The sequence below is a fragment of the Panicum virgatum genome, chromosome 3K (assembly GCF_016808335.1).
Source record: "Panicum virgatum strain AP13 chromosome 3K, P.virgatum_v5, whole genome shotgun sequence".
NCBI classification, from domain to species: Eukaryota; Viridiplantae; Streptophyta; class Magnoliopsida; order Poales; family Poaceae; genus Panicum; species Panicum virgatum.
Genome location: NC_053138.1, coordinates 31,762,092 through 31,782,989, shown reverse-complemented (window position 1 = coordinate 31,782,989; position 20,898 = coordinate 31,762,092). Strand labels below are relative to the sequence as shown.

At 44.7% G+C, this 20,898-nt stretch overlaps 1 protein-coding gene across 2 annotated transcripts; it reads right to left on the bottom strand.

Moving 5' to 3' along the window:
- Positions 1-7,024: 7,024 nt before the first annotated feature.
- LOC120698981 (aberrant root formation protein 4) lies at positions 7,025-13,710 on the bottom strand. 2 transcript variants are annotated; one of them, XM_039982796.1, is made up of 14 exons: positions 13,536-13,708; positions 13,221-13,442; positions 12,944-13,093; positions 11,331-11,403; positions 10,876-11,054; positions 10,707-10,763; positions 10,444-10,597; positions 10,283-10,342; positions 9,920-10,188; positions 9,774-9,845; positions 9,466-9,543; positions 9,042-9,221; positions 8,118-8,169; positions 7,025-7,443 (listed from the first exon to the last, which is right to left on the bottom strand). In XM_039982796.1, the coding sequence occupies exons 1-14, from the start codon at positions 13,644-13,646 to the stop codon at positions 7,229-7,231; spliced, it is 1,872 nt and encodes a 623-aa protein (XP_039838730.1). In that variant the 5' UTR covers positions 13,647-13,708; the 3' UTR covers positions 7,025-7,228. The 2 variants fall into 2 exon arrangements, with proteins under 2 accessions (XP_039838730.1, XP_039838731.1); XM_039982797.1 differs by having other exon boundaries at positions 7,092-7,443; positions 10,283-10,291; positions 13,536-13,710.
- Between the last annotated feature and the right edge of the window lie 7,188 nt (positions 13,711-20,898).

Below are 20,898 nucleotides of genomic sequence, written 5' to 3'. Positions count from 1 at the left end.
TGAGGTCAGTGAAATCGATGCACATGCGCCACTTGCCATTCTTCTTTTTGACCGGCATGGTGTTTGCCAGCCATGTTGGATATTTGACTTCTCGGATAACTTTTGCATCTAGCAGTCTCTGGACCTCGGCCTTAACTGTTGCGACTTTTTCATCTGCCATTTTGTGAAGCTTCTACTTCTTTGGCTTGATGTTTGGGTTGATATCCAAGCGATGCTCAATGATATCTCTGCTGACGCCCCGTAGGTCACTGGCGGACCATGCGAAAACATCTTGATTCTTGCGGAGAAATTCAAGAAGCTCTTTTTCTTCCTCGGGCTCGACGGTTGCATTGATGGTTACCATTTTGTCAGGTAGATGTACGTCAAGGGGGACCTTCTTGACTTTGCAGTCTTCCTCGAAAGTTGCTTTCTCGTTGTCTCTCTGCTGCTCTCTGAAGGTGGCAGGCTTAGATTCAGTCCGAAGGTTGTGGACATTTTTCTGGCCTGGGGTGTATCCCCGCTCTATGTCCCCCGCAAGCTGCTGGTATCCACGGATGGTGATGACCCCCGCGGGAGCCGGAATCTTCATGCATAAGTACAATTGATGTAGGACATCTTCAAACTTGTTGATTGTCCCCCTTCCTATGATTGCGCGGTATGGGTAGGGCATCTCTACCACATCGAAGGTGATGTGCTCTGTTCTTGCGTTGGCCGTGTCTCCGAAGGACACAACAAGCGACAGTTTGCCGATTGCATTCACTCTATTTCCTCTGAAACCCATTAAAGGGATATCCGAAGGCTGAAGCAGATTTCGGTCGATGCCCATCTTGTCGAAGGTGTCGGAAAAAATGATGTCTGCAGAGCTGCCAGTGTCAACCAGTATCTTGCCAATCCTCCAGCCCTGAATGTTTGCCTCGATGACAAGAGCATATGTGTGTGGGTAGCTGATGAGGTTGACATCTTCTTCGGAGAAAGTGATCGGAGAGTGTGACCACTGGGTTCTCTTGGTTGGACCTTCGGAGACGATGCAATGGACTTGCCTGAAGTGGTCCCTGCGCTGCCTCTTATTTTCGAAGTCCAGGGTGGAACCTCCGGAGATGGCCATGATCATACCGAAGGATGGTAGTGCCGTGGGTTGGCTATTTGCGGTTTGGTTTTCTTGTTTTGGTGGGTGGACTGGGGGTGGTGGTAGCTGCTCTTGAGTTGGTTGAGCTTGGGTGGTGGGTTGAATGGTTTGCGTTTGAGGGTTTGGCTGCGGCTGCCAATTGTGATTGTAGTTGTAGTTAAACATGGGTGGACGGTATGCTTGTGTAAATGTGGGTGGTGGAACGAACGAATGTTGCGCGTACTGTATTTGTTGCGGTTGTGGAGTCTGAGGCCATGCAGTGTGCCCAACTAGCTTGTCTTTTTTCTCGGACTCCATTCTGTCAAGGGTCTTCTTCTTCTCTGGGCACTGGTTTGTTCTGTGGTCGGAGTCAGACCCACGGAAGTGACAGAAGAATTTTTTGGTATCACGCGAAGGTCCACGACCTCGGCCCCTTCCTCTGCCGCGATCTCTGCCTCGTGCCCCGGACGAAGGTTGCTTGTCGTTTGAGCGTTGGGGTTCCGACTCTGGCGGTGTTATGAAGGGATCGAAGGTTATCTGATCCTCATCTTCATGCGAAGGTTCCAGAGGTAAGATGAGCTGGAGAGCTGGCTGCTTCTCTTGCTGCCATGTTTGCTGGTTGTATTTTTCTGCCTGACGCATGATTCTTCTTTGCTCGACCCTTCTGCGGTGGTCGGCGTCTGACTTCACGTACTTTTCTGCTTCTGAATAAAGCTCCTCTAGAGTCCTCGGAGGCTCTCTTATGAGGTGGGAAGCAAGCTGGCCAGGCAGGAGACCCTCGATGCATTTCTCTATCGCATCTTTCTCTGGGAAGTTTGGAATTTGAGCCTTCTTTTGGACGAACCTCCAGAAGTAGTCATAGAGAGGCTCACGGTCATGCTGGGGGCATTTGAAGTCTTTCATAGTGTTGGTGTTGAGCCTTCTGAAGCCCTGGAAGTCATGGAGGAGCCTTCCTTTCAGCTGATACCAATTGTTGATTGATTGCGGAGGCAAGTACGAGTACCAGTTGGCCACAGAACCTTCGCAGGCCATGACAAAGGACTTGGCCATGGTGGAGTCGTCACCTCCGGCCGAGGCGATGGTTGCTTCGTAGGCCATGAGGAACTGAGTTGGATCTGTTGTAGCGTTGTACTTGGGGAGCTGTGTGGGCTTATAGCCGAGCGGCCATGAAGTTCGCTGCAGAGCGACTGAGAGTGGCGAGGTCGGGTCAAATGGGAGGTTGACCGGTGGTGGCCTTTGGTTTTCATTGTGAGCGAAGGCTGTCTAGAGGATGACGCGGTTTTCTTGCTGGGAGGAACCTTCGGGCATTTCTTGGTATGCCCCCTGCAAGCTCTCAACTTCTGTCTCCATCTCTGCTAGCCTGCGCCTGGCCTCGGCTAGCTTGTTTGCCTGGTCCAGTGCCCTCTTTTTGGTGGCAAGCTGAGCTTCAATGTTCTTTTTCTTCATTTCAAGGGCCTTGAGCTTGAGTGCCGCTTCTGTGAGTTGATGAGCTTCGGTGTTTTCAGTGTTATCAATCGGGTCTCCATGAAGAGCAGCTTCGTTGGTGATGTCTTCAATTTGTGGGTTGGCTCCTTCGTGCTGCGGTTGAGGGCCATCGAGGATACGGCCAGGCTCAGTGGAGGTACTTGTGGTGCCGGCGGTGGCTTTCTTCTTCGCTGGGGCCATCGTGGGTTGTCTTTCGAGCTGGAACGGTGGGCGCCGCTGTTGGGATCTTAGCTTCTTAGATGCCCAAACAGGGAGCATGAACAGAGTGAAAAATGGCAATGAAAGTAGGAACATAATTCTCCAGTAATAGCCAAGAAAATTCCACCCTTTACACTGTGGAGAGAGGGTGCTATTTATACCCCTAGCCTTCGGCCGGGTTTTCCTAAACTGCCCCCTTCCAACTCATTTACAGCTCACTTACAACCGGTTTCAGGGTAAAATTACAAGGTTAGAGGTGTACAACTCCGACCTTCTCACGTATTCAGTTGTACAAACCCGACCTTCTCATGTATTCACGTTTTACACGCACGCCTGCTCCAGGCAAAGGCTTTCGTTTCCTTCGGGGAGCTCCGAAGGCGATCCTCGTCCCCGAAGGTCCTGGTCTTCGAACTTGTGCTTCTGAGCAACCGTTCGTCACCTTCGGCCGGACGGAGGCGATATTCTTCGTTACCGAAGGTTTTGGTCTCTGAAGGTCCTGCAAACGAGTTAGGGAGCATTTCCGTGGGTGAGGTCTTGACCCGAAGATCCAATCCCCAACAGGGCTGGAGAGGTTGGCGGCACGAGAATGGAAGAACTAGTCTTCTCCTTCCCCGGTACCCTCTTTGGTTATGGCACTGCCAAACCAAGGGACACAGTAGTCCTGAGCACAAAGGGTGCATTAGCATATATCTCCGTAGAAAGAAAATCCGCTCAATAGGGTTAGGAATACCTACACTTTTGCCTGCTTAACAACAAGCTTGGAAGGCACTTGGAGTACTCGATATGCTGGAGCAGAGCCGGTCGACACTGATGCGGCCACTTCAGACATCGAGGGCACATTCACATTACTCGAAGAGCTTGACTGTGTGCCCACAATCTTCACCCCGACTACATTGCTCTCATCCCTGACTCTTGAAGCCTCGGGATTCTCAGCAACACTACATAATGAAGAGAAGATATCAAACAAAAGAATGCAAAGGCGCAAATGATACAGATTAAGCCTCAACACCTTACCTTCTGGCATGGCGGACACGTGCAATGATCCTTTCCCTGCACGGTGGATGATCTTAGCCATTTGACCGTGGCGACCCATCAGATGACTCTAAGATCAGTACCCTAGTTCTCAAACTAGGTGCGAATCAGGCTACCAGAGTCATGTCATCTTTAGATGATGAGATTGGATCCTCTTCCACAATCTGCTCCTCCTCCTCGTCCAAGTCTATCCGAACTAGAATGTGACGAGGTTTGGCATGCACAGGCCGGGCAACCTATGGTACAGGGGGGGTCATTCTTGAAAAACCTCACATTATCCTATACAAGACAACAAGCTTGCATTAATACTTCATGATCCAAGCACGAATGCAAAACAAAACCAGTCAAAGTACAACTCACCTGTAATGGAGGATTGCTAGCCCGGTAGACAGGGGGCACATATAGGACACTGAATTGGTCTGGGAACATAGTCTGGATTCTCCTCAATCCCTCGACTCGCTCCATCAGTTCTGCAGATAATCAGGAACTATCTTCAGTACCTTCTTACTGAAACCCAAAATGATCTCGCTTCTGCAGAGGCTGAATCTGTGCTGAGTCCAATTAAACATAACAGAGGCGGTTGTTACTCTCAGTTCCCTCATACACCAGATGAGGTCTAGCAATTCTTTCACCTAATCATCACTCCCTGGAGTACTCTTTTGAGACCACTCATATACATATACGGGAGGTTCGTTGTTCGATTTGGGAAAAGCAGGGTTTGGATTACCAATAAAAAACCACTTGTCCTTCCAATTGATGTCAGTGTGTATGGCAGGGAACTTCAAGTATTTATCCTCCATACCAGATCTCAGCTGTAGACTAGCACCATCTGCTAATCCAATTTCTCTGGATGAAGGTTGAGGAATCAAAGAATACATACTAAGGAACTAGTCAAAATGCAGCTCAATTCCGAGGAAAGTCTCGCAGAAGTGGACAAAAGTTGAAACATGCAGAATAGATGGTGGGTCCAAATGATGGTGTCGGTTGGTACGAGAATTTCCCGTACCACTTTCATCCCTATACTCTCCCTTTTGTTTAAGCATAGTTTTCCTCCGTATGCAAACATGGTCTCCTGTAAATAGCGATTCAAAACTCATGGGAAGGATTAGAACTAAACTCTTATTTCTAGTTTGGTGTTTGTTTTGTCACTATTATTATAGGAGTTGACAGTCAGATAAGACATTTAAGGACTATCAACAGTTAGTCAATGCAAGTTGAATAAACGTTCATTGATCGTGCTATGTTGGTCCTAAGACTAAATCAAGCTAGAGATGTGAGCATGAATACAAGCATTGTCACACACTAAAGCAGCAAAAGAATGCATGGGAAACAACTGTTTTACCCCCTTCTCTATTAATTTTTGCTCTTTTCTTTCTTTCTTTCTTTCTTCCTTTTTTTCATGAGCCAAAACTCTTTTGTTCAGTATCACAACAACCAAAAAAACGGTGTGGGGATGGCACATCTCAAATCTCCAGCGCTATTGCGAAGCGCTCGAAATGAATTTGGGGACACGGTTAGATGTGTTGGAAAGACCGCAAGATAAGTTTTTCAGATTGTATTTAAAATCTTGAATCGGACAAAAGAATATAGAATTGTTTTCTTCCGGTGTTTAATTTGGGGAAGATAGATTCGTGGTGATAAAATGGACAAGAAAATAGCACACAACTAGTGCAAAGGATGAATTTGATACGCACAAGTTTGGAGTTCTGAATCAATTAAATCAGGTGGTCTAACAACATGCGCGCTTACAAGAAAGTGGCAATAGCTAAACTTACATATGAACAAAACCCAACCTTCTCTTAGCGGTTGGGGCATGTACTTATACATGCGAGATAGCCCGGAGGTGTGGAAGGCTATAAACCCTAACATAGAATGGGCCCCTAGTGGGCTTAACTTGATACAGAGTGGTTAGCTCAAGACTGGAGGTCCAAACATCTCTATATAGTTTCTCAGCGACTTTGAAAGAATTTGATTGTGTTTCTTGGTCCATCTAAAAGTAGACTTCTAGAGTTTCCAACAATTGCTCATGGGCCTCAAACACTCTTCATATCAAAGAGTTATGTCCCAAGGAAGTCTTCAGTTCCTGGAGGCATAACTGGCTCTCCGAACTTACAATCCGATTCTTTGGTTCGATCCTTCTTTGGACAGCGAGAAACGACTTTACATGATAATTGAGTTGTCGTGCATGAGCTCGAGTCATTGATTTTTGTTGTGAAATAGACATGGTTGTATTAAGGGATGTCCACATCATCCTGGCCATTCCTGGCCATTGTCATGGCTGGCCGTGGGTGAGGGCAGAGGGATGGAGCTAGGCCGACCGGCGATGAGGTTGTGGTGCGGTCACCAGTGGTGCTCGAGGAGCGGATAGGGGCCCCTATCTCCCTCCTCCGCCGAGCTACACTTGGGTACTACATGGCCGCCACATAAGCAAAACCACGGTAAAAAAACTACTTTGGAACTGTCAAGGGGTAGTTTGTCTGGTTTTGATAGTTGAGGTATCCAAAACTTCTATTTTTGAGTTCGGGGTTGTTTTTTAGATTCGGTAACAATTTCAGAGAGATAAAACAGACTTTTCTTATTCTGAAACCATGTGCATGGGGAAGGAACTAAACAAGGGCATAGCAACTAAACAGAATGAAGCAGCTGTGGATGTGGATTTTGTTTCACACTGTGGCCCAGAATCGTCAATCGATTTTGCCTGTTCGGAATTGTAGCCTGGAACATTAGTCACATCGCTGTAGAGTATGCTATTTTTTCCAAATTGAAAAATCATTATAAAGTAGAGCTCGGTTATTTGGTTGGCATAGGCTCCAAATGGGGACCGTGACTACTATAATTTGTGCAGCAGAACCTGATTAAATTGTTGTAGTTTTTTTTTTTTCTCCCAGAGGAAATTGATTGCTTTGGTTAATCTCATATTGGTTCATTGTTTCTGCTGAACAAACTGAAAGCGTTATTGAATTCGGAAGTTTTAGCAGAGCTCCATTAACTCCATAAATAATATATGAGAATGTGTTATACCATTTGCAATACACATGCTATAGTATTGATCACATATACTCTCTTTTGTGCAAACTATGCAGGTATATAAATCAGAAACTGGTCATAAACTAACACCGCCGGGGGGGGGGGGGGGGGGGTTCTCATAACTAGTCACAGTAGATGGCAATACCGTCTATTTTGGGAATGAAACTTACATCAAGTGCCAAATAGGGAAGTTTGAACTTTCGGCGGTCAAGGAAGCAATTAATCATTTTGCTAGTATCAAATAGGAAATTTCCTCATAAACTTGTCAAGGAAAACCGTACTAGCAATGGGATTGAAGAATGCCTGAACAAAACGATGGAGATTGAATCCACAAGATCTTTCTATCTTGTCACCACTCAATACAGAGGTAGTACCGCATGGAAAGAGCGAAAACTGAAAACGTTAGCAGCATTTCATCTTTTCCTCAGCCAACTCTATGCAGCGGTACAACACTAGTTGAACAGGATTTAACGAGCACAAGATCTGATTTGCAAGCTCACTGTCATCCCTTTCGTTTTCTGACTGAATTCCTGAGACAATTGGTCTTAATGGGATCAGCCACTCTGAATGCACCTTGTGTAAAGTCTCTTTCTGGAACAATTTCCCTGATCTTGGTCCTGAGCAAAATAGGAAGGAAAAAATAATAATCAAGCACACAATTCACAAATGACTCACTCTGCTGCATGCAAACTTTGAACAATTTATCAAGTGTCTCCAAAGTGAAAACCAACATCCTTTCATTCTGTGGGTTTACAACAATGGAAAAACTTCGAAGCTTTATAATTGATTCCACACCCTATTGCGATCCGTACTCCATGTGTCCACAACATAGTAGCTGAATTTTACGTATATATATGTTTGTTACCACTTCCTTTCAGACACGAATATGCATATAGAACAGGGATGTGCAAGAATTAAAACTTAGGAATAAGAACCTATGCTGGACCAAGCTGTTGGTTTGGACATTTGTTAAGCAAAATATGAACTTGCAAGATGCAATGATTTTGCTAATTGGACACATCTTTGGCAAGCAACCTGGTAAGCAAAAGTTCGTAGCATCTGCCAAAACTTGGCATTGAAAATGAAACCAGAATGCATAATTGAGAATCACAAAAATAAGAAGTTTACATTGACATGAAAATCCTGGAAAAATCTGAAACATATAATAAATAAATGGTAGTTGCTGCATGAGCAATATAGGCATAGCAACAAAGGTCATGCCATGGTTGTGACAAATTTATCAATACTTGAAGATAAATTATTAACATTAAGGTTTGGGATTGGATGTTACCTCTTGAATCTATTATCAGAATAAATCTAAGCAAGTTCAGAGCTGATATTACCTGCATAAAAATAGGAAATTGTGAAATATCATAGAAGATTGGCAGACAAGTACACATTTACAATAGCAAAGCACTCCAAAATGAACCACTGAGACCACACCACAGCAATCAAACAGTGGCCAACATATAGCACCAGAAGACCACCTTGCTCGACCACATCCACATGCAAGGAAACAGGGTGTCTATGAAGACAAGCAGCAGTACTGTATTACCAAGCAGGTTTCATAATTCTTTGACAAATATGCTAATAAAACTGCAGAACCAATAGCACAGAACAGCTTTATCCAGATGTTCAAATACATGTCTTATCATCCCGGCTCTTCTTTTTTTCCTTTCAGGACAAAATGCAATGGCAGCAGCTTTAAATGCTTGCATTCTTGTCCACTATGGACAAAGATCGATCTGGTCACTGCAGCTCTCAAATAACATATTTTAGCTCAGTAACATGGATTTTGTGCCCCTAGGGGTGTGCTACACGATGTCTTCAAAATCAAAATATTATAGCATACATCCCAATGCACAATGAATGGAGTAGAATAAGGGAAACATATGCACTTCACATCGGCTTTGCTCCACTTCACGAGCAGGGTAATTTAAGATAAAATGTCCCTAACTATTTTAACCATGAAACTAAGCAAAATTGCTGATTTGAACCCCCAACTAATCATGCACAAGTAATCAAAGAGGTCAATCAATTATATCTGTGCAGTATTTAAGGAGTTGTTTGGAAGACTGGGATCAAATCCCATCCTTTTATATTAAGAGGGAAAATGACTACTTCCTAGTCAAAGGGATTTATTCTTAACTCCTTTCCTTATACACAAGCAACCATTATTTAATGCACAATAGTAGACCAGTAAAAGGAAATGTACCTGTTCACTGTGATCAGGAAGGCAAGGAGGGCCACCTTGTGGAGGCCTCAAAATCAACTCGACTAACTCAAGTGCATGAGAAGCCCAAGGTGGCAATCCATCAGATTCAGCACAATTGTTTTCAGCTTGACGACTCTCTCTCAAAACTTCATCTCTCGCTAGATCTAGGAGAATTGCGGTCTGAACAGTAAGCAGAAGCCAAAATTTTATTGATGAAGTTAAAAGAGAAGCAGAAATTTTAAAAGATAGTGTTTATGTCATTCCTAGCACACTGTCCATCAAAAAAAGGTTACGATAAGGCTCACAATATTCTTATATTTGTGTTGTCCTCCAATAGATTATAGGCATCAATAAGATGGGAGTTACCAAAACATAAAGAATGTACCACTTGAACTTAGTGTCAGAGGACAAATAGTGTCCTTACCAAGGATGGCGACATGCTATTGTTTACAAGAGCTTGTAAGATGTCGAATCTCTGAGATGAGGGCACCATTGAAATAACCTGATAAAATTAGTATTATAAATAAAGGAAACTAGGCAATGCACAGTACATATAATGTTAGAGATAACATTCAAAACCAAGCTATCATCATGTTTTCCATAAGATTTCTTTTGTCAATTGAATTATAGTGTTATACTTTGCCCACTTGTTGCAAAAATACGCCCAAACCAAGGAGCAAACTAAAAAAAAAAGTTCTCCATGCCTAGAAAAAACGAACACAGGGTACTTACCTTTTTCAAAGCAGCAAAAGCTTTTTTCCGCATTAATGCCTCAGGGGCAGCCATCATGACGCTTTCAATGGCCTATCAATGTCCTTAAAATGTTTATACAGTAGAATAAAAAACATACCATATTTTTAGAAATGTCACAATGATACCTTGAGTGTTGCAAAAGTACGAGGAACATAAAATGTGAAGTCTACATGATTGTTGATTTCTTGAACATGATTTTCACCAGTTAGACAGAGCAATAAGTTGATACCGTGGGATTTGATTATCCATGGGTAACGAATTGAGGACAGGACATATTTAAGCATGTTAATTGCTTCCCATGTCTTCATACAGTTGCCCTGAACTTCCTTCAGTGCCAATTCCAACTCTTCTCCAGCATACTTTGACATAGCATCATACATAAATGTCCATACAACTGTAAAACAGGTGAAACATGTAGCCAAGGAGCATATGAACAATACAATACACATGGTCAAAAGAAATTGCTACAGTAGAAGCTATCATCACACCTGTAAGCGCTGCACCATCCATAGCAAAGGAAAACCACTCTAAAAATTCAGCATTGTCCTCTACATCACTTTGCAAACTAATGCATCAGTTGAAAATAAAGCAAACTAAACACAAATAATAACAGAAAAGAAAACTGAAATCAATTGGATGAGTTAGACACCTTTGGAAAGCTTATCAGTGGCTACTGTGGCATCAATACCAGTTAGTAGACCGAGGTAGGTGAATCCACTAGATTTAAGAAATCTGAAATGCTGAAGAACAACGGAACCGCAAGCAGAGAGAATATCCTGCTGCCTGCTTTGTGATACAAGAGCCTGCAAATAACAGAGGCATGTATTGTACCATTACAGCACATATTAGGGGAAAGGAAAGAAAGTGAATTGTAAAGAAAAGTATCATGAAGAACTTCAATTTGGTACTCACAATATTCTGAAGCGAGTATAAGCCAAGAATTGAACAGAGGTCTTTGTTCTTGTCGACCTTTCAGTAAACAAAACAATAACGCAGAACCAATCATAACAAGAAAGTGATAAAAACAATCAAATAAGTTTCAAGATTCAACAGCTCATCAAAATTAGTTAAATTAACAGACCATTGCTTTGCACATTTCTTGAATGGCATTGCCAATTTCAACTGCTGCATTGAAGAGATCAACAGCAGCATTTCCATGTTCCTCATCACATTCTGATACAGTAGTACACATAACTTTAAGGACAGCAGGAAGCGCCACCTTTACTTGCTCGACATGTCGCCTCTGAATTAAAGTAAGCACTGGCCAATGAACAATTAGTTGATGCACATGTAATAAAATGTATATTCATATTTTAGACAGCAGGTGAGCAACATAAATCTAGAGTGTATATCAATCCTATACAAGCCAATATTATAAAATCAAATGCTACAACTCTATTGCAGAACAAAATTAGGTGTGTGCTAAGTTTAATTTTCAGGCAAGACCCAGTTATCCAGGAGCAAAACTATTAACAATTGACCATGGGAATGACAAAATTGAATGTAGAAGCATTTTCAAGAAAATATTGCATGTACCTTTAGCAAGTGCATTGAGTAGAAGAACAAAGCTGGATGAGTCATTTGGCACCTCCATTGGCGCATCTAATGCCTATATCAACAAAAAATGATAGGTTAAGCAAAAGAGATCACATAACTAAAGGAGCTGAGTTGAGAGATGGAAAAAACACAACTATAATTTCAATGTTACAAATGGTTATATACTTCTTAAGAATGTGTGATGCTAGTATGCTAAACCATTTGCATTACACAAATCTGGGCATGCTAAACCATTCGCATCACACAAATCTGGGCATGCTAAACCATTTGCATTACACAAATCTGGGCATGCCAAAGTAGTATCCAGGTAGGCCCAGGACTACCCTGGATTTTGGCCCAAACATTTATTGATAGTTCCCTTTCGTAGCCCACAACAAAGAATTGGCCCAACAGCATGCATAAACGCCTGCCCACCCCGTCCTTCCTGGACTTGCTTGTGTTGCCACCATCTCGATGCGTCGCAAGCCCCCGGCCCACATCACCCTCGATGTCGTTCACGCCAGTCCACTCACCCGTCATTTCTCCATCTGAATCTGAGGCCCAGCGCTGCGCCTGAACACGAGAGCGGGCGAGCCCAAGCATCGGCCACGATGTCTTCTTGCCGCTGCGGTGCGAGTGCGACACCCTGACCTGCAACCGGCAACCAGCTGGCACCAAGAGCCACGAGGCCCCATCCCCGCATCTGGTCTGCAGCACAACTCACAGGCACCTGTGCCCGACCGGCAATGTTAGCACTGGAGCCATCCCCATTCCCAATCAGCAAGTCCCTTCAAGGTGTTTGTACTCTACTGTCTACTCCATCTCAATCCACGAATTGCAAATTGAAAGCGTACTTCACTGATTCAGTGATTAATTGGTCGTTGGTGTGTCCATAGTCAATTGGCTTTATGTGCTCATTAATCTGCTTTCAAATTGTAAATTGGAAGTGTAGCGTGACTAATTAATTGGTCAATTGTTGTATCCGTAGTCCATTGACATGTTAGAATGTGAATATTTCATATTTTATACTTGTATACCGCATTGCTAGAGAATTTTGTAGCTGTGTTATCAATTTTTTATTGTACTTGCATACTAAAAATTTTGTCTAGGCATATCCTAGATTCAAATCCTAGGTCCGCCACTGGATGCTAAACCATTTGCATTACACAAATCTGGGCAAAGACAACATCACTTAAATATTGAAGACTAATCCATCCAGATCTATTTGATGGTAAGAAACCATATGAGGCATTTTAAAGGCCAAATGGGCATCAGTTATAGCCTTTTGCCAGTCAATGCACATATAGAAGTACATCAAAGGAGCCATGTTTATACATTATTGCTAATTGCTATCCCACATCTAACAGAAAGGAGACATGTTTATACACTATTGCTATCCCACATCTAACATTGCAAGTTCATTCATCCTTATCCCCCCCCCCCCAACCCCACAAACTGCAATCTAAGGGGGTGGTGCAATTTTATATCAGCAAATGTAGTCAAGCTTGCAAGCATTATCAAGCTCAAGCTTCCATGTGTGGAGGGACATCCTATCAGCCGACACGACAGTTAACCAACAGCCAGAACTTAAGAAAAACAAAAAGCGTAATCACCTCACAGAGGATGGAGAGCATGTCCCTCGGACTGCAATTCGTCACGAAGAACTTGAGGATAGCGGCGGCAAGGTCCCAGCATCCCCCCGTTTGAGCTCCCAGCTTCGCCACATGTTTGGGGAGCACAAGCGAGAGGGCGTCAATGGCCATCTGTTCTCACAACAAAGCAACGAAATCAGCATGACAATCACCAACCGTCCCCCGCCCCCCCCCCCCACCCCCCACCCAAAAAAAAACCACAATACGATACACTGCTTCAATGAGGAACGGTGCCGACCTGGTTCGAAGACGGACGAGAAAGGAACTCGTGCACCTCGCGAAGCATCTCCTCGGAGACCCTGGCCGCCGCCGCCGGCGCGGTGTCGCCATCGCCGTCGTCCCTCCCGTCATCGGCCTCGGCACTCGTGGCGGCGGCGGCGGCGGCGGCGGCGGCGGCAACAATCTCGGATACGGTGAAAGAGGCGGCTTCCGAAGCATCGGAGACGCCGGATTCGCATGCCTGCAAAGCAGACGTAGATGGGGGGAGCGTTTAGAAGGGTTTGGGGGAAGAAGCATGTCCGCGAGATCGATGTATAGTAAGATGGTGGGTTACCTGGGAGAGGACGTCGAGTGCTTCGCGGAGGCGGTCAGGGTACGGAGTTGCAGAGCAGGAGGTGGCGGGGCCGTCGCTGGTGGTCGCGGCGGAGGCATCGCCGGCGGCCATGAAGCTGCCGCCTTGGTGGATGCGCGTGCGAGGGTCGATAAACGGGATCCGTTCCACTGAAGCTGTTACATCTACCTCAGAGTCAGAGGCACGTCGGCGCTGCGGGCACCGTTCAATCAGCATCCAACGGCAGCACGAAGGAGCGCTGCGCTGATTTGGTCTAGAAGCATGATGTTCGGCCTACCTGTTTTAGCCCATTTGCTGATCAATCTATAGTTGTCCAAACGGGCTCAGCCCGCTGGGCTAGCACGGGCCCGGACCGAAAAAGCACGGCCCAGGCCCGGTGCGGCATGGCAGGCATCGTGCCAGTGCCTAGCCCAGCCCATGTCGTGCCCGTGCATGGGCCGCGACTTTGGCCCGCCGTGCCGGCCCGGCACGACACGAAAAATGGGCCAGCGCGACATGCCCAGTAATTTTCTACCATTGGATGCCTTTGGATGAATAATAATAGTTGGATCAAAACCCTATCTATAAAAACATCTCTCTCACACAGCCTCTCCATCCGACTCATGCGCCGCACGCTCGCTCTTGTTCCTCCATGCTCGCTCTCGTTCCTCCTACCTTTTCGTGGCCTCATCAGCCCCGGCGGCGATTGCGTGGGCGGCCTCGCTTGGCGGTCGGCGATGCGAGCAGCGGCCTCGCCCGCGGCGGCACCCGCGCGGCCTCGTTCGCGACGGCCCGGCGGTCGATAGCTTCCTCGAGCTATCCCCTCCGTCTCTCCCACGGCGGCACGGCCGGCAGCTTCCTCGAGCTCTCCTCTCGTCTCTCCTTGTCCCTGCTTCTCACACAGGCGCGGCCGGTGGCGAGCTAGCACGGGCACGATGGGTCGCCGTGCCCATCGGCACGGCACATCGAAGCCACCGTAGTGTCGTGCCTGGGTCGCGACCTCGGCACCGCGGCACTACGCGGCACGGCTAACTGGCTGTGCCTAGTAGTTGTTGACGGTCCTTAGTGCTAAAATTGACCGTCAACTTTTGCAAAGATTTGTGCCAAAACAAACACCGAACTAGAATTAGGACTTTGACACTAATCATTTCCACAAGTTTTGGTGAATCGCTGTTTACAGGAAGCTATGTCTGCATACAGGTGAAAACCGTGCTCATACAAAGGGAAAAGTACACACCAGAGCATTCTACGCGAGCACAAGAATTAGAGGGCCCACATCCTGAAGCAAATTAGTCCAAGCCCAAGAGAAAAGACACTTCCGACAAACACAATGGTGCGCACATGGATCCTAGGACCCAAATGACATGCTAAACCAACATATCTCCAGGAATGCACCCCGCGATCCCCACAAGGAGCCCACAAGGAATACACCGACCAAAGATGAGTCCGAAAGGCCTAAGAAGGGGGGTCGGCCGACCCCTTGTTGGGCCCAATCAGGCCCAGCTTTCTCCGGCAGTCTCCCATGGCTCCCCTACATCCATTCCGGACGTGCATAGTACCACCTCGCAAGTCTAACCGTGGATCCACCCTTGGAGAGGCTATATAAGGAGGAGGAGAGCCCCCCATTCAAACATCACAACACAATACAAGATACACTTTGGTGGGGGAAAAGATGTAGATTAGGATAGGGAGTGTGTGAGGAGAAGTGAGGAGGAATGCCGGGCTTGTCGGCATCATTCTCCGACTTGTATCTCCATAGGTATGAATCACTTTAGTAAGTACCTGAGTTTATCTTTTGGTTATGTTCTTGGTAAAGTTATTCTCTGTTGTTATTCGTTTGTGGTCGGGTTCATCGTTCGTTCTTGTGACAGATGCTCTAGTAGAGGGCCCCTGATGACGATGGGTAAACCTTGATCGCCACTATAGTAGTAGTCTAAGGATTAGACGTGGTGTCTAGGCCCTAGATTACCTTTGTTTGTCTCGAGCTCAGCTGGCATTGTGGGGTAGACGACAGGTGGTGACAACCCTGTCCGTCCGCTAGGGAGACAGTCTGCGTGGTTAGTGTAGTCCCCCGCCTGGGTTCGACATAGAGCGATACCGAAGGTCCTTGGCAGACCAAGGTCAAACTGGTGCCCAAAGTAAATGAATAGCAGCAGAGCGTAGCCTTCCTTGATCCTTTCCCTTAGATAAACCATGCTGCCTAAGCTATCCTATCTCTTGTTCTCCTGGGTGAACTAGCTCAAAGACCATTACACCTCCGTACCTCGTGGAAAATATGATACCCTGAATACTCTCGGGTGAAGTGCTACAACGGTATTTCCGTGCGCTTGTGGACTTCTCTGTAAGAGTTAAGAAATACCAACAAGCATTTCTGGCACCATTGCCAGGGAACGGTTGCTATAGTTGTCTTCGAACCTAGTTCGCCCTTGTATCTTAAAAAAAATTCCTTTTCTTTACCTCTGCCTTCACCCCCGCTACCAAGTTTACCCTCGTCTACTTTTTCTTTTCTTATCTCTACCTTTACCCCTACTACCCCAGAAAGGTTATCCTTGTACAAACCTTTCGACCCTTCGGGGTGAATCTTTAGAGCCATCATTTCAGGAACTCATTCCTCATTCGGCTACGAGATTCATCCCACTCTCATAGCGCTAGTTCAGGAAAATTCCTTCTCAGGGTTAAGCTACGAGAACCCTCACGAGGAGGAATCGTTAGGCATAGCATGAGCTTGGTCATGCTTGCCTACGACTTGACAATCTCTTTGAAGGCTTGTTTTTGCTTAAAGATCCGACTTGAGGGAAAGAAATCTTGGATATTATCAGAGAGACTACTCCCTCGTCAATCTGCATAACGATGCCCCGTTAGGAGGAGAGTGCATTGAGCAACTGAGGATTATCATTAGTAAAATTCGAGCTTTCATCTCGATCTGCTGACGGTAGCTCTCCTGAACAGTAGGAATCTTGGGACAAAAGTACTTCATGCAGGTCCAACCGCCCAGATTCCCTTATAGTGCCTTCTACCTAATTCTTCCTTGAAACCATGTCTCGAGGGTGGTTGGAATAAGAGGATAATATTTTTATGACTCATATGTTTCAACCAAAATTTTAGGAGAGAGACACTATGAAAAAAAAGGGAACGGAATAAACCCAAAAAAAGAGAAGAAGCCTGTCATGTTCCTGTGTTGAGGTAACATCCGAGGTGTTTCCACCAAGGAATATGCCTCGACGTTGACCACCATGTCATAGTCCGTAGGACTCATCTTTTGGTCAAGGGATCATAGGGGCCATGTCGATCGAATCGAGTGAAACAAACTCGCTTGCTTATCCTCTATTATCGATCGATGCCAATCGAATAAAGTGATTCAAAATTCACATCTTATTCCTTGATTTCGATTGATGCCCGATAGAAGTTACAATCACTCTTCATATCATTTGTACTTCTATTGGATGCTTAGGATGGATTGCTTTGTCACCACATTCATCTTTGTTGAAACGCAAGGCTTTCCACCTAAGGAGGGGATGAGTTGAAAGAAACTCATTTACCTCGGGATCCGAATTTGGGATCGTTCATATGGCCCACAGAGTTACACCTCCTCTTTCATTATGGGGCCATGAACATTCTCGCTTTGTTCGGAGTTCCCTTGTGAATTCGAGGAAAAACTTTTTAAAAATAAAAAAACCTCGAATTATCCTTGCCAAAAGAAACCACCAGTTCCAAAAATCCCTCTTGACCCTATCAAAAAGCATTTCCAGAAAGAAACCTCGAGGGGTTTAACGACCATTTTGTGCAAAGAGTGATCAAAAGATGTGGAGTTTTTCTTCTGAAGAAATTCAGATTCGCACCCACTCTCAAACCACTCGATGCCGCATCCAAGGAACTTTTGTGGATGCTTTGTGCGATCTCGTTGCTGGTGCTAGCTCCTCGCCCAAACCTTTTGCTTTCACCTTATCAGATGAGGAGCCGTTAGCACCAGCTAGCCTTCGTGGGCAATCCTAGAAGGGATCGAGATCAGGTGTAACCGCAATCTTAACCAAAATTCCCAATGGTGACACCTCGAAGAGGTGATGCCCTTGCACCCACCGTTGTTGCCCTTTCTCTTCCAAACACCCATCACCTCCCTCGTCAAAGCCTAAACATTGTTCCTCTTGCCCTCAAACTCCTATCTTGATGTTCTTTAAAGAACTCAAGGGCCATGAACAATCTTCGTGACCGAATCTGGAGTCGCATCAATACAAGACCCTTTTTCATGAGCATGAGAGTTCCTCTTTTCGAAAAATCCCAAGGTCACTCTCATGAATCTCCAGATTCATCACCCCCCCTTGTGCTAGTGAAGTGCAACAAGTTTTACATCCTTTTTAGAGATCTGTGTTCTTGTGGTTGGATGTAAATGCTCATGGTTATCAAAAAATTTGCGCATCTTGTTGCACTTTGGCACTAACCTTGCAGCTAGAATCGATGGAACGACAATCAGTGGTGTAGCTGGGGTTTACATCACCTATCATGGCTGCAACAAGAAAACCCCCCATGGTCAAACTTGTGACCATAAACAAGCACTGTCGGGAGATAGCCCGGACTCTTATAAAAAAACTTTTGCTAAAAAAAAGAAGCAAGAACATGTTGTCGGTTTGTATGCACCCTCAGGTATTCTTTGTCACTAACCATTTTAAGGATGAGGGGCATGCGATGCACGAGGACATGAGAACTGCACCAACTGCACACTTTGTACCTCCAGATGGCGGACACACTTGGCTTTTGGTGTCGTAAGGCACAAAAGTCCAAATGTGGGGGAGATCGGTGAGCATCCCGCAACATGTTCATTCCATACCAAGGATGGTGCTGATTCTGCCTTGTTGAAAAGAAAAAAAGGAGAGAAGAAAAAAATAAAAAAATAAAAAAGAGAGAGAAAATATATGAGTGAAAAGAAAAAAAGAAAAAAATAATAATAATGAGAGAGAGAGAGAGAAAGAGAGCAGAAAGTGAGAGTGAGCTGGCAGGCTCGACATGGACTAGGGGCCGCATTATGTGCATGACTCTAGGCCATAGCATTACACGCTAATAGACATCATCCCGCCGCCTAGCTCCACATCCTTGCTCTCACCTACGCTTGCAAAACATTAGCATAATTCTCATCAAGTTCAAGCTTTGCATAGCCTCGCTCTAGCAGCTCTTGCGCATTCAAGCAAGAAGAGTTGCTCCTCTTCCGCTTCTAGGCCTTCGCTGCTCCATTCCGATTGGCACTTGCTGGTATACATTGCGTCACCAATCTTGGAGCATTTGTGCCCAGGAATCATGACACCAAGGCACATGATCCCCTACAAACTTCCCATGCGTAAGATCTGGCCTTGTTGTCCACCTGAGTCGGCATGGTCTACATGCCTTCCTCCACTTCAGCCTGCATCAACATGGTGGAATAATTGACAACCATTTGTGACCACGCCACCGCTGAAGCAACTTCAAAGCTTATATCTACATATGCTGCCGGAAAGAACACTCAGGTACGTACAAAGGTAAGATAATATTCACCTATAATTTACTCATGTTCATCTCTTTATGAGTTTAGCTAGTTCATGCTTTCATGCTACCTTTGTTTTTGCTCGTATGCTCTTGGTTTGAGTGTATGCTGCAGCATACATTCATAGGCTCTTTGAATTAAGCATGGTGCTTAGGTTAAAAGGTCTTCTTTAGTCAAATAAGGCATGGTGTCATGTTTGATTAATGAACCGTTAGAGTTAATACGATCATAGACTTTGGAGGTATATCTTTTGCGGACTAACCCCTGCAGGAAGATTTCAAATCAAATGGGTAAGTCCTCAAGCTAAATTCATACTAGAGATAAAACAAGGCCCGGGATGCACTTCAGCACAAAAAAAATTACACGACATGCAAAGGAGGTACAGATCACCTTTCAACGATCACAGTGGGTATGTTGTCAAAATACCCCTTCGTTATGTCTATGCAATTTTAACTCAGCCTTGTTTGAGCTTTTCTAAAAAAATGGTGAACAGTAAAAAAAACTTTACTAAAATCTCTCTCTTGAAAAAATATATAAATAATTATGAAAGAACTTGATGGCAAGCACTTTGGGATCCATGCCAAATAAATCTTTTGAATTTGAATTTCCGTTAAAGCATGGATGTGAGCAACAAATCCAAAAAACAAAGTCCTTTATGCATCTCTCGAGTATTTGTTATTCACTAACCTTTTGCAGGAACGAAAAACAAAACAAAACACTAGGAGCTGTGTACATAACTCCAACTTCAACACAATGCTCCTTGGTCCAATGGGAAGGCAAATGCACAAAGAACCATGCTGAACAAATGCAAAGCTTTGCTTCATATAAATAAAACTTCACTCTTGCATCTTTGTTCATTGCTTGGCATGTTCTTCCAGATAAGTATCCCACACACCTTGTGCATCACTACCTCATGTATCCACCCTGCTAAGTTACCCATCATGTTTAGCTTGCCATGAGAAAAAAACATATACATATTTATATAATAAAAAAGAGAAAAAAATTAAATGAATAAGAAGAAAAAACTTAGTATTACCAATGAAAGCATTCTTTTATTCAATAAAGTTTAGACTCCCCGGTGTTCAGAACCGGTAGAGTCCCTTGTCTCCACTTTTGTTTTTCATTTGAATAAAGCCAGGTACAAGAATAAGTGTGGGGGAGATCTCTCCAAATCACCAATTGCAAACCTGTTTGAGATCTCTTCCCCAAATATGGTGCACAACATCGACGATCCAACACGCTGAAGAACAGGACGGAAGGAATCCAGGGAGGGATGGCCGAACCCTTGGTTCGACCAAGCCACAGCTGACTCCCTTTCGTTTCGCGTTTCTTCCTCCTTCAACGATGGTATGTGCAACTCACCCCTCACAAACTCCCTCAAACTCCCTAAGTTCTTGAGTTTAAATAATTTCTTTGCTGATCATAAAAACTAAACTCTATGAACCTTGCTAATCCTCCCTATGCACTCCATGCTCTTCCTTGAATAATATTGCATACTCTTTATTCTTCGCTTTCCTTCTTGTTCTTGTGAACCAATATCTTCATAGGGAACCCATGCTATCTAAGTAATTGACTAATGTGATATGATTGGATGAGGGGAACCATGTTTTTCCTTGCAATGAACTTGGGATTTATTTTCAAAAAAAAAAATCGGCAATAGCTTGTCTCCTCAAATTAATATAAATTCCACCAGAGCCAAAGTTTGAGCATCATGAAAAACCTTTTGCAGCTTGTCTTTTGCTTTGAGCTTTGTCAAATTCTATGACCCATGTTAGAAACTTTTCATACTCCCATGATCAAGATCAGGTGCACATCCACTTACATGCCGACTTCCACATTGGAAGTTGCACGAAAATA

Bases quoted from the DNA above. Each gene is read 5' to 3' on its own strand.
- LOC120698981 (XM_039982796.1), bottom strand. From the start codon at position 13,646: ATGGCCGCCGGCGATGCCTCCGCCGCGACCACCAGCGACGGCCCCGCC. The intron at 11,404-12,943 runs GTGATTACGCTT...TTGTTGATATAG, and splicing joins TGCTCTCCATCCTCTGTGAG to GCATTAGATGCGCCAATGGA. The intron at 10,764-10,875 runs GTCTGTTAATTT...GTTTACTGAAAG, and splicing joins AAGAAATGTGCAAAGCAATG to GTCGACAAGAACAAAGACCT.